The 10,886-nt window shown below is 32.2% G+C and overlaps 1 protein-coding gene across 1 annotated transcript; it reads left to right on the top strand.

The window, feature by feature from the left end:
* The first annotated feature begins 5,971 nt into the window (after positions 1 to 5,971).
* LOC107422096 (uncharacterized) lies at positions 5,972 to 10,510 on the top strand. The gene is made up of 4 exons (XM_016031496.4): positions 5,972 to 6,110; positions 6,650 to 7,229; positions 9,516 to 9,671; positions 9,842 to 10,510. The coding sequence occupies exons 2-4, from the start codon at positions 6,675 to 6,677 to the stop codon at positions 10,172 to 10,174; spliced, it is 1,044 nt and encodes a 347-aa protein (XP_015886982.1). The 5' UTR covers positions 5,972 to 6,110; positions 6,650 to 6,674; the 3' UTR covers positions 10,175 to 10,510.
* Positions 10,511 to 10,886: the final 376 nt, after the last annotated feature.

Below are 10,886 nucleotides of genomic sequence, written 5' to 3'. Positions count from 1 at the left end.
CCCAAGATAAAAGTAAAAGCATTCAAATCCAACATTTGAGCATGAAGCTTCATGGTGGCCGAAAATCATCAATTTGGCACTGGCTTTAACTTCTTTCGTTGATCAAGCAAGTTTAACTTATTCCAATCAAAGCAACGTATGAGAATCAATATTAATCCTACTTGAAATCCTACGTGGCATATTGGAGCTGATTTGGAGCCTAAACTAGCTAATGAATGGACAACGACAGGTTAGTTGTAAAACTAGTCAACTAGTTTCCTAATTTGAACCTTGACTTTTTGTTTTAGGAAATATTCTTTATTTATGGTTTTTATTTAATTATTTGCTGGACAAATTACTTTAGGAAATAATTTTATTATTTTGGTTGTAAATTAATTAATTCCTAATTCAAAACAAATGAATTAATTAATCTAATTTAGTTTAGGAAATGTTAGAAAATTCGGCCACTTTCCTAATTTCTTTCAATGATGGCCAAATTTACCTACTAGGTTTAGGGTTTATTGTTTTGTGATTTTAGCCTATTTAAAGGCTTATTTTTCAATGAGAAGGTAGCTTAGATATTATTTAGAAATTAATTTGTGAGAAAGAATTCTCTGTGTTTTCTTTGAACACCTAAAACACTTATTAGAAATTAAGTATTTTAGTTTGAATTATTAATAGGACATCCATCACATATTATGGTATTTTTATCATATACCAAGGTTTCTAATCATAAGTTGATTAGGAATTAAGGTGACAATTAAAGCCTGAACTTAATTGAGATTCGAGCTAATATAATATGGGTTTGAGAGCAAGTCAACCTAGGTTTATATCATTTGGTATTAGAGCCAATTTTGTTCAAGTTTGATCTATTTTATTTGTGTTATTTTGTTTTATGTTATTTGGCAATTTGATAAAGACACCATACATTATGGTCGGGATAATGCCATTGTATTTTGCTTCAAAGGTAAGAAGATTAAGTTTGAGCCATTAACTCCAAATGAGGTATTTAGAGATCAATTCCAAATGCAACAAAGGAGGGAGGCCGAACAACTCAAGAAGAAATCTAGCGTGGCACCCACGACTTCACCACCTATCCAAGAGGGCAAGATTAAACATCCAAATCAAGGTAAGTATTCTAAACCTAAGAATGAGGGGAACAAGAGAGACAAAGCCAACAGGGAGAAAAAAATTGAAAAAACCGAGAGCATGAGGGAGAAAGAGAAATCCGAAAGTGAAAAAAAAACAAAGAGGAAAGAGAAGAAAAAGAAGAATTTTTATCTTAGTTTAGGTGAGATTAAAAATGATATGAAACCTATGCTGGTTATGATTTATAAAAATGCTTATTTTAATCATCAAGTTAACCTTGAAGAGCTTGTATTGCCAAGTTCTATTTATTCTCTTTTGCAGGAATTTGAATATGTCTTTTTGGAGGAGATTCCTAGTGGTTTACCACCTATTCGAGGGATTGAATATTAAATTGATTTTATTCTTGGAGCTGCAATTTCTAATTGGCCTACATATAGAAGCAATCCCAAAAAGACGAAGGAGCTGCAAAGCCAAGTAAGTGAATTGCTTGAAAAATGATATATTTGTGAAAGCATGAGTCCATGTGCTATCCCTGTTTTATTAGTGCCTAAAAAGATGGACCATGGTGCATGTGTGAGATTGTAAGGCCATTAATAATATAATCATTAAGTATAGGCATTTTATTCTTAGATTAGATGATATGCTTGATGAATTATATGGTGCATGCATGTTTTCTAAAATTGATATTAGGAGTGGATATCATCAAATTAGGATGAAAGAGAGGGATGAATGGAAAATCGTATTTAAAAATAAATATGGATTATATAAGTAGTTAGTAATGCCTTTTGGTTTAACTAATGCACCTAGCACTTTCATGAGATTAATGAATCATGTTATGCATTCATTCATTGGAAAATTTATGATTGTATATTTTGATGATATTCTAGTGTATAGCCGAAATCTTGATGAACATGTTCTTAGGCAAGTTGTAAAAGAACTTAGAAAGGAAAGGTTATTTGCTAACATGAAAAAGTGTGATTTTTGTCAAAATGAACTTGCTTTCCTAGGATTTGTTGTAAGTGTTGTAGGGATTAAAGTTGACCAATCCAAGGTGAATGCCATAAAAGAGTGGCCGAAACCTACATCTATTACCTTGGTAAAGAGTTTTCATGGTTTTGTTAGCTTCTATTGAAGATTTGTCAAGGATTTTAGCACAATTGTAGCACCATTGACTGAAGTTATCAAGAAGAATGTTGGATTCAAATGGGGGGAAGAACAAGAGAAGTCTTTTAATTTGTTGAAAGAAAAATTAACTAATGCTCCCTTATTAGTTTTGCCAAATTTTTCTAAAACTTTTGAAATTGAATGTGATGCTTTAGGTGTAGGTATTTGAGCTATTTTGATGCAAGAAGGAAGACCCATAGTCTACTTTCGTGAGAAGTTAAACGGAGCTGTATTAAACTATCTAACCTATGACAAAGAGATGTATACTTTGGTGAGAGCTTTGGAGACATCACAAAATTGTTTGATGTCGAAGGAATTTATGATTCATACGGATCATGAATTGTTGAAGCACATTAAAAGTCAAGGGAAGCTCAATCGAAGGCATAGAAAGTGGATTGAATTCATTGAAACTTTTCCTTATGTCATCCGTTACAAGAAAGGTAAGGAAAATGTGGTTCTGATGCATTATCTCGAAGGTATGTATTGTTTTTTACCTTAGATGCTAGATTGCTTGGACTTGAACAATTAAAAGAACTATATGAGCATGATAGTGACTTTGGTGAAATATTTAAAAATTTTACTAAGCATGGTTATAATAAATTTTACATTTTTGAGGGATAATTGTTTAGGGAAAATCAACTTTGTGTACCTAATTATAGCATTAGAGAATTACTAGCTAGGGAATGTCATCGTGGGGGTTTTATGGGACATTTTGGTGTTGTTAAAACTTTATCCTTATTGCAAGAACATTTTTATTGGCCTAATATGAAGAGGGATGTAGAAAGAATATGTGAGAGATTCTTAAAATGCCAAAATTCCAAGTTTAGATTGAAACAGCATGGATTGTACCTACCTTTGTTGATCCCATCATATTCTTGGGTTGATTTGTCTATGAATTTTGTTCTTGGTTTACCTAGGTCTAGGAATGGAAAAGATTCAATTTTCGTAGTTGTTGATAGGTTTTCTAAGATGACACATTTTATTGCATATAATAAAACTGATGATGCATCTAATGTGGCTAATTTATTCTTTTAGAAAATAGTAAGACTACATGGAATGCCTAGGACAAATGTTTCGGATAGGGATGCAAAGTTCTTAAATTACTTTTGGAAAACTTTGTTGGCTAAGTTAGGGAGTCGACTTTTATTTTCAACTATTTGTCATTCACAAACTGATGGACAAACTAAAGTAGTAAATAGAACTTTCTCCGCATTATTAAGAGCATTAATTAGTAAGAATTTAAGAACATGGGAAGAATGTTTGCCACCAGTGGAATTTGCTTATAACAGAGCTATGCATTCAGCTACTAAATATACCCATTTGAAATTGTTTATAGTTTTAACCCTTTGACTCCATTAGATTTAACATCTTTGCCTTTAAGTGAATGTGTTAATTTAGATGGAAAACAAAAAGCTGATTTGATAAAGCAAATTCATGAGAAGACAAAAGCAAATATTGAAAGGAGGATGAAGCAATATGGAGAGGGGGTTTGGTTGCACCTAAGGAAGGAGAGGTTCCCGGAACAACGAAAATCAAAACTTATGCTGCGAGGGGATGGACCTTTTCAAGTTTTGGAGAGGGTTAATGAAAACATCTACAAGCTTGACTTACTAGGTAAGTATAATGTGAGTGCTACATTTAATCTTACTGACTTATCTCCATTTGCTATAGGTGATGACTTTGATTTGAGGGCAAATCCTTTTCAAGAGGAGGGGAATGATGAGAATCCACCTGTACCCATACAATCGACTACCCGCTAGGATGCTAATCTTGTACAAATGAAGATGGGGCCAATCACAAGGGCACAAGCTAAGAGATTCAAGAAAAACTTGATTAGATTCATACAAGGTGTGATTCAAACTCAAGAGGGTATGACAATACACGTAGATCCGAAGCTCGTCTTATGCATCCAAGTTATGAAGACAGAAATGGACCCGGCAAGTTGTTTTGGTGCTTCTATGGACTCTGGGCAGCAATGAATGAATTTGTCAGTTTATGAATATGATTGAGTACTCCAAGGGACTGTGAAATCATCTCCAGACATAAGAAAAAGCATTCAAATCCAACATTTACTCATGAAGCTTCATGTTGGCTGAAAATCATCAATTTGGCACTGACTTTGACTTTTTTTGTTAATCAAGTAAGTTTGACTTATTCCAATCAAATGCAATATATGGGAATCAATATTAATCATATTTGAGATCGTACATGACATATTGGAGCTGATTTGGAGCCTAAACTAGCTGGTGATTAAATAAAAACAGCTTAGTCATAAAACTAGTCAACTAGTTTTCTAATTTGTTGAACTTTTTGGTTTAGGAAATAGTCATTATTTCTGTTATTTATTTATTTATTTGCTGGACAAATTACTTTAGGAAAGAATTTTATTATTTTGGTTGTAAATTAATTAATTCCTAATTCAAAATAAAGGAATTAATTAATCCAATTTTGTTTAGGAAATGTTAGAAAATTCGGCCACTTTCCTAACTTCTTTCAAAGATGACCAAATTTACTTAGTAGGTTTAGTGTTTATTGTTTTGTGACTTTAGCATATTTAAAAACTTATTTTTTAGTAAGAAGACAGCTTAGATATTATTTAGAAATTAATTTGTGAGAAAGAATTCTCTGTATTCTCTTTGAATATTTAAAACATTTATTAGAAATCAAATGTTTTAGTTTGACTTATTAATAGGACATCCATCACCTATTATGGTGTCTTCATCATATACTAAGGTTTCTAATCACAAGTTGATTGGGGGTTAAGGTGACCATCAAAACCTGAACTTAATTGAGATCCAGGCTAATATAATACGATTTTAGGAGCAAACCAACTTAGGTTCGTATCATATTAGAACACTTCTCTCATTTTTAGTTCTAATTTTCAACATAGAGCAAGTCTTCCGGCCGCCTATTATTTAGTTTTTATTTAGTGTTGGCCCTTAGTACACCTATTATATAATTTTATCCATTTAATTTTGTGTTGGTCCTTAAATCCCTTATTTTATTGGCTTTAATTATTATTATTGTTATTTTTTTTTGGGTATTATTCTTATTTATTTTTTTCTTACTTGATTAAAATTCTTTAATCATTAAAACATTAGAACTTTTTAATTATTTGTTATCAACAATTAAATATAATCGTCTAATTTTATTTTATTTTTGTAATTGTTTATTATTATTATTTTCTCTATTTCCTTTAATTTAGAAGATAACATGCTGCCAGAGACGTTCAGTGTTGGATAGTTTTCCAACAGATTCAAATCATTATTTTTTGTAACTTTTTCATTCTTGAGGGGTTATTTACTCACATCGCAAAGTAAATCAAAGAAAATAATTTTCAATTGATATTTCTAATTTCCATCTCTAATCATTAGAAATTTGAAAATATAAATAATATATATATATATATATTGTTAAAATAAAATTTAATTTTTCTACTTTTAAAAATATTATCAATTTCTTTTAAGATTTAAAAAGTTCATCATCTACCTTTTTTATTGTTTCGTTGACATCTTCTATATTAATATCATTGACATCCTCTAAATGATTAAATTGTAATCAGTAATATTCAATAAATCTAAATTAAATATAAAATAAAATATTCCTTAAAATTTTTATTAAGGGCCTGGGAGGGTGGAAAATCGGAAATCCATATAAAAGTGATTTTGAAAATATTTATTATTATAAATGTTAAATTGGAGGCATGTGATTGGTTGGGCTTTAAGTTATGCCATGCTCCCACCCACACGTGATGTATTAAAATCACAAATCCTATTAGAAGTCACTCAGCAGCCTCCCTCGTCCCTTACCCTCCCGAACAAAAGGCAGAACCACGACGCCACGAGCCTCTCAGCCTCTACACGGTGACTCAACTCATTGTAAGCCTTTCTAGTCTCTGACATTATGTATATATGTATAGATTTTTCATTTATGGACTCTGGTAATCTGTTTATGAAGTTTAAGGTTTAAAGTGATGAGAAGTGAAGTGGTGAAATTTGTTCAAAGTGTGAGCACTATGAAGTCTAGAAATTCTAAGTTCTGATTATCATGAAGTTTTGGGAATTTTGAGCTATCAGTTTTCATTGTCTTTTATTTTTTGAGCTTTTTCTCTACGTTCTGGAGGAGCACTTTTTTTTTTTTTTTTTTTTTTTTTTTTTGCTCGTTAATCTCAATTTAGCTTGTCAAAATTTACTTTATCTTGGATAGCTGGTACAATAGCTTCAATTGCTAATGGTTTCAGGTTTAAAAAGAAAAAAATAATAGTAATAAAAATAATACATGAGAGGTTTGCTAGTTACATTTTGTTGTTGGAAGTTATTAAATCCCAATTTAATTAGAAACTTAGAAGAATGTTTTTAAGATCAAAGGCTGAAACTTTCTTGGGTAATTTGATTTGGGTTTTGATGTTGAATTACAGGGTCCGCTTTAAAATCATCTGTAGAATGAAAAGAATGATAGCTTTGGGGTTTGAGGGTTCAGCCAACAAGATTGGTGTTGGAGTTGTAACCTTAGATGGCACCATTCTGTCTAACCCACGCCATACCTATATTACCCCTCCTGGCCAAGGTTTCCTTCCACGAGAAACTGCTCAACATCATCTCCAACACGTACTCCCACTAATCAAATCTGCTTTGGAAACTGCTCAAATAACTCATCAAGAAATTGATTGTCTCTGTTATACCAAGGGTCCTGGCATGGGAGCGCCACTGCAAGTTGCAGCTATTGTTGTCAGGGTTCTCTCCCAGCTGTGGAAGAAACCTATTGTTGCAGTTAACCACTGTGTTGCACATATTGAGATGGGAAGGGTTGTGACAGGCGCAGATGATCCTGTTGTGTTATATGTAAGTGGTGGGAATACACAAGTAATTGCATACAGTGAAGGACGGTATAGAATCTTCGGAGAGACCATTGATATTGCTGTTGGGAATTGTTTGGATCGGTTTGCTAGGGTTTTAACTCTCTCTAATGATCCTAGCCCAGGATATAATATTGAGCAGGTATGAACAAACTGGTTTGTAATGTTTCTTAATGTTACTTAAGGTTTAGTTATGTGATGCATATAGCCCATCTTTATTTTTCTTGATATATATATATATATATTTATTTATCATTTTTTTATACGGGTTTCCTTCTGATGATTTATTCCTTGAATCATAATGCAGAGAAAATTCACATTTGTAAGACCTATTAAGATTACCAGGTCTTGGTTTTATGTTTTATTGTCTAAGGCCTTTCATTCTTTAAACTAGCATACTTCTAATGATATAGAGAATCATGTTCTGCTTGATTGTTTTTTCAAACCACTTTTGAATTTTCTACTTAACTAAGTGCATTTTTATGAAATGTATAGTTTTTGATTAAGTTTCTCTGGTTAGAGTTCTAATAGGATTTTAAATTGCTTAAATCAGTCATATTCGAGAAAAGTAGTGTTTCATAATTGCCTTGCTTAGTTTAGAAAATGGAGAAGTAATTAGATTGCAGAACAGCCACTAGTTCTGCTATTATTTTATATTAATATAATGATTGTCCATTCTAGTTTTCACCATGATTTACTAGTTCTGTCCGTTAGATTAGCTATATCAGACATGTTCTATGGGGGCTCGTAGTGAATTGCCAAAGCATCATATATCATTGTAAATAAATGACATGGTTTGATGGTTTTGATTATTTTTGTTGCTATTAGCTTTATGTTCTGTTGCTTCGTGGAAATATGTTGTTGTTGCATCAATAGCTTTGATTTGTCAAATATATATGTTGTGTACTCTGTGATGGAAAAGTTTTACCGTAACAAGAATAGGAAAATGGATTTAGTATAATATTGTTGTTTTCAATCGTACTTTGGTATTGAAAGATTGTTTTTTTATTGTTTATTTTTTATGTTAATACAAGAATAGTTAAGAAGTCAAGATAACTGGAAATTTAAGTGACCCCTAGAGTGTTGATTTTTGTTGATCTGTCTTTTTATTTTTTTTATTTTTTTTATTTCCTTATATGTTTGGTTTTTGCAATCTCTATATAATTTTATTAAGGACAAATTGGTTTTTATGTCTTTTGGTCCACCTTGGATTCTAGGATAGCTCTAAGAATGTCAATGCACAAATAGGGTCCCAAACTATGGACAGATGCACCATGGGGTGAATATCTAGGCTTACCAATTGAACTAAGCATTAAGTGTTTTTGGGATTATTCTTTAAAAATTTTATTATTTCATTTTAGGTTGAAAATTCTTTAAGGCTCAGGGACATTTGGAGTGAATGTGAAGCAATATCGGTAATAGAGCTTACAAATTTTAGTATCTTGTCCTTTCTTATATCAATTTTATTGGTGAAGCACTTTGGGAAATGACTTTCTTTGGAAAGCATTTACAGGATGAGGCGTTGAATTTTAGAATCACATGATCAGTTGGGACGTGGATTATTCTACCTAAGACTATTGGGCCCATTTTACTATTCTTTTGGTTGGGTTGGGGGTGGGAGGGTGGCTGGTACGAGACTTTTACCTTGTCCTAAGTGCTAAATAGTAATTATGTTTAGCGATCTTACACTCCACATTTTTATCTTTTATGACTGAGGAGGAGGCTACAGAAATGTGCTCAAGTTGGTTTAGAGGGGAAATTCATTGGTGCCCATATGTGATGAGGGTGCTTTAGAGCAATGTGTTAATTTACAGGGCAATCCTAGCTCCTTGCAAGTTTTAGACCCTCAACTAAACCATATGAGTAAGCTTCTGCTGAATTTTTACCAGGCTATTCAAACTGGGGCCAGGCTCTGTTTTGCTTGTTAATATAGGCTGGATCATAATGAACTTCTTTTGTACCAGTGTTCTTGATTACCATATTTTGGAGATATCACTTGATGTTGTCACCTTTTGATGTCCTAAACTGAATTTACTGGCACTAGATGAAAAAAAAAAAGTTCCATTAGTGATTCTCATAAAAGGGAATTAGTATTTTTATAATAATTTTAGGGAAAATATTCATATAGGATGCTAAACTATAGTTTTAGATATTACAAATAACGGATTGAAACTATGTAAATACTTTGTCCAGAAAAGAAAAACTACGTAAATGACAAATGCTTATATTGTATGATGTTGTATATTAAACCATACTGTCAGTTTTATAAATTTAGGGAGCTATTTAGAACAAACTAACTGTTTTAAGGCATTTTGGTGCAATTTACCCTCCTTTTTATTGTAGCTTTAAGTGTTCATTCATGTATAGTTGTTGAATTGAATGGTGGAATTGTTATCTTCAATGTGGTATATGTTTTCTTTTTCTCTAGCTTGCCAAGAAAGGAGAACAATTTATAGACCTCCCTTATGTTGTCAAAGGCATGGATGTTTCTTTTAGTGGAATATTAAGCTATATTGAAGCCACTGCCGAGGAGAAGCTCAAAAACAATGAATGCACTCCAGCAGACTTGTGCTACTCCTTACAGGTATGTTATCTTATTGATTGTCTATCTGAATGATGATGGAAGTTTTATTGCTAAAGCACTCTTTTAGATAGGGTTGTCAATTAGAAATGTTCTTTGTATTAAAGAGTTGGAATAGAAATTATAATGAAAAATCTGATATACTTTGTCCATGATGTTGTTGTATATTACAGGAAACGTTGTTTGCAATGCTTGTGGAAATTACGGAACGAGCAATGGCACACTGTGACAAGAAAGATGTTCTAATTGTTGGTGGTGTTGGTTGCAACGAACGTTTGCAAGAGATGATGAGAATAATGTGCGCTGAGCGGGGTGGAAAGCTGTTTGCAACTGATGATAGGTATTGCGTTGACAATGGAGCTATGATTGCTTATACTGGTCTGCTTGCTTTTGTTCATGGTGCATCAACCCCGCTGGAAGAATCAACATTTACTCAGCGGTTCCGGACTGATGAAGTGGAAGCAGTGTGGAGAGTGAAAAATGAGTCAGCAACGGTGAATACATAAAATCTTTTCAATCTGAAGCTGAGGTTTTGTGGACTTTTCGAAAGCAAATTCAGTATTGAATTCCCATTTAGTTATCGTGGGGAATGGTTATAATTTTAGTGCGAAGGCAGATTGGCATGTCTGAGAACTTGTTTGCAGATTATATGTATTTGTAGTGATCATATGTACCATAGTAGGATTTGTCCAAAAGAAAAACAATGTACCATAGGAGGGTGATGGTTATGATTGACATGAGAAGAAGGAAATTACTGTGCAAAAAAAAAAAATATCAATCTAAGAACCCTATGCTATAAATTAGTTTTCTTAATTTATACAATTCTGTTTTTATTTTTTTTATTTTTTTTTTATTTTATGTGACACAATTAATCGTAACCTAGAGAATTTGGTCAATTCATTTCTATACTTTCAATTATTATTGTTATTATTTTTAAAAAAATATGAATTTAAGAATGTTTCAACCCTATTTAGCCTAAGCCCTTCCAAGATCACCCATACAATCGAAACTTGAGGAATTTGGCCCATTATCCCGGTGGAGGCAGGGCTTTAATGATTTATATCCATCAATTTATCAATTTTTTTGTTTTACCCCTTAATATCGATTATACCCTTTAACAAATTAAAAAATACCTTTTGTTCAATTTTCACAAAAACACCCTTCGTTCAATTTCACAACACCACGTTTTAAACTTTTGAAACAAAAAAAAAAAAAAAA

Source organism: Ziziphus jujuba, chromosome 3, assembly GCF_031755915.1.
Source record: "Ziziphus jujuba cultivar Dongzao chromosome 3, ASM3175591v1".
NCBI lineage: Eukaryota > Viridiplantae > Streptophyta > Magnoliopsida > Rosales > Rhamnaceae > Ziziphus > Ziziphus jujuba.
This window is presented reverse-complemented; position numbering and strand designations above follow the sequence as displayed.

Bases quoted from the DNA above. Each gene is read 5' to 3' on its own strand.
- LOC107422096 (XM_016031496.4), top strand. From the start codon at position 6,675: ATGAAAAGAATGATAGCTTTGGGGTTTGAGGGTTCAGCCAACAAGATT. The intron at 7,230-9,515 runs GTATGAACAAAC...CTTTTTCTCTAG, and splicing joins CAGGATATAATATTGAGCAG to CTTGCCAAGAAAGGAGAACA. The intron at 9,672-9,841 runs GTATGTTATCTT...TGTATATTACAG, and splicing joins ACTTGTGCTACTCCTTACAG to GAAACGTTGTTTGCAATGCT.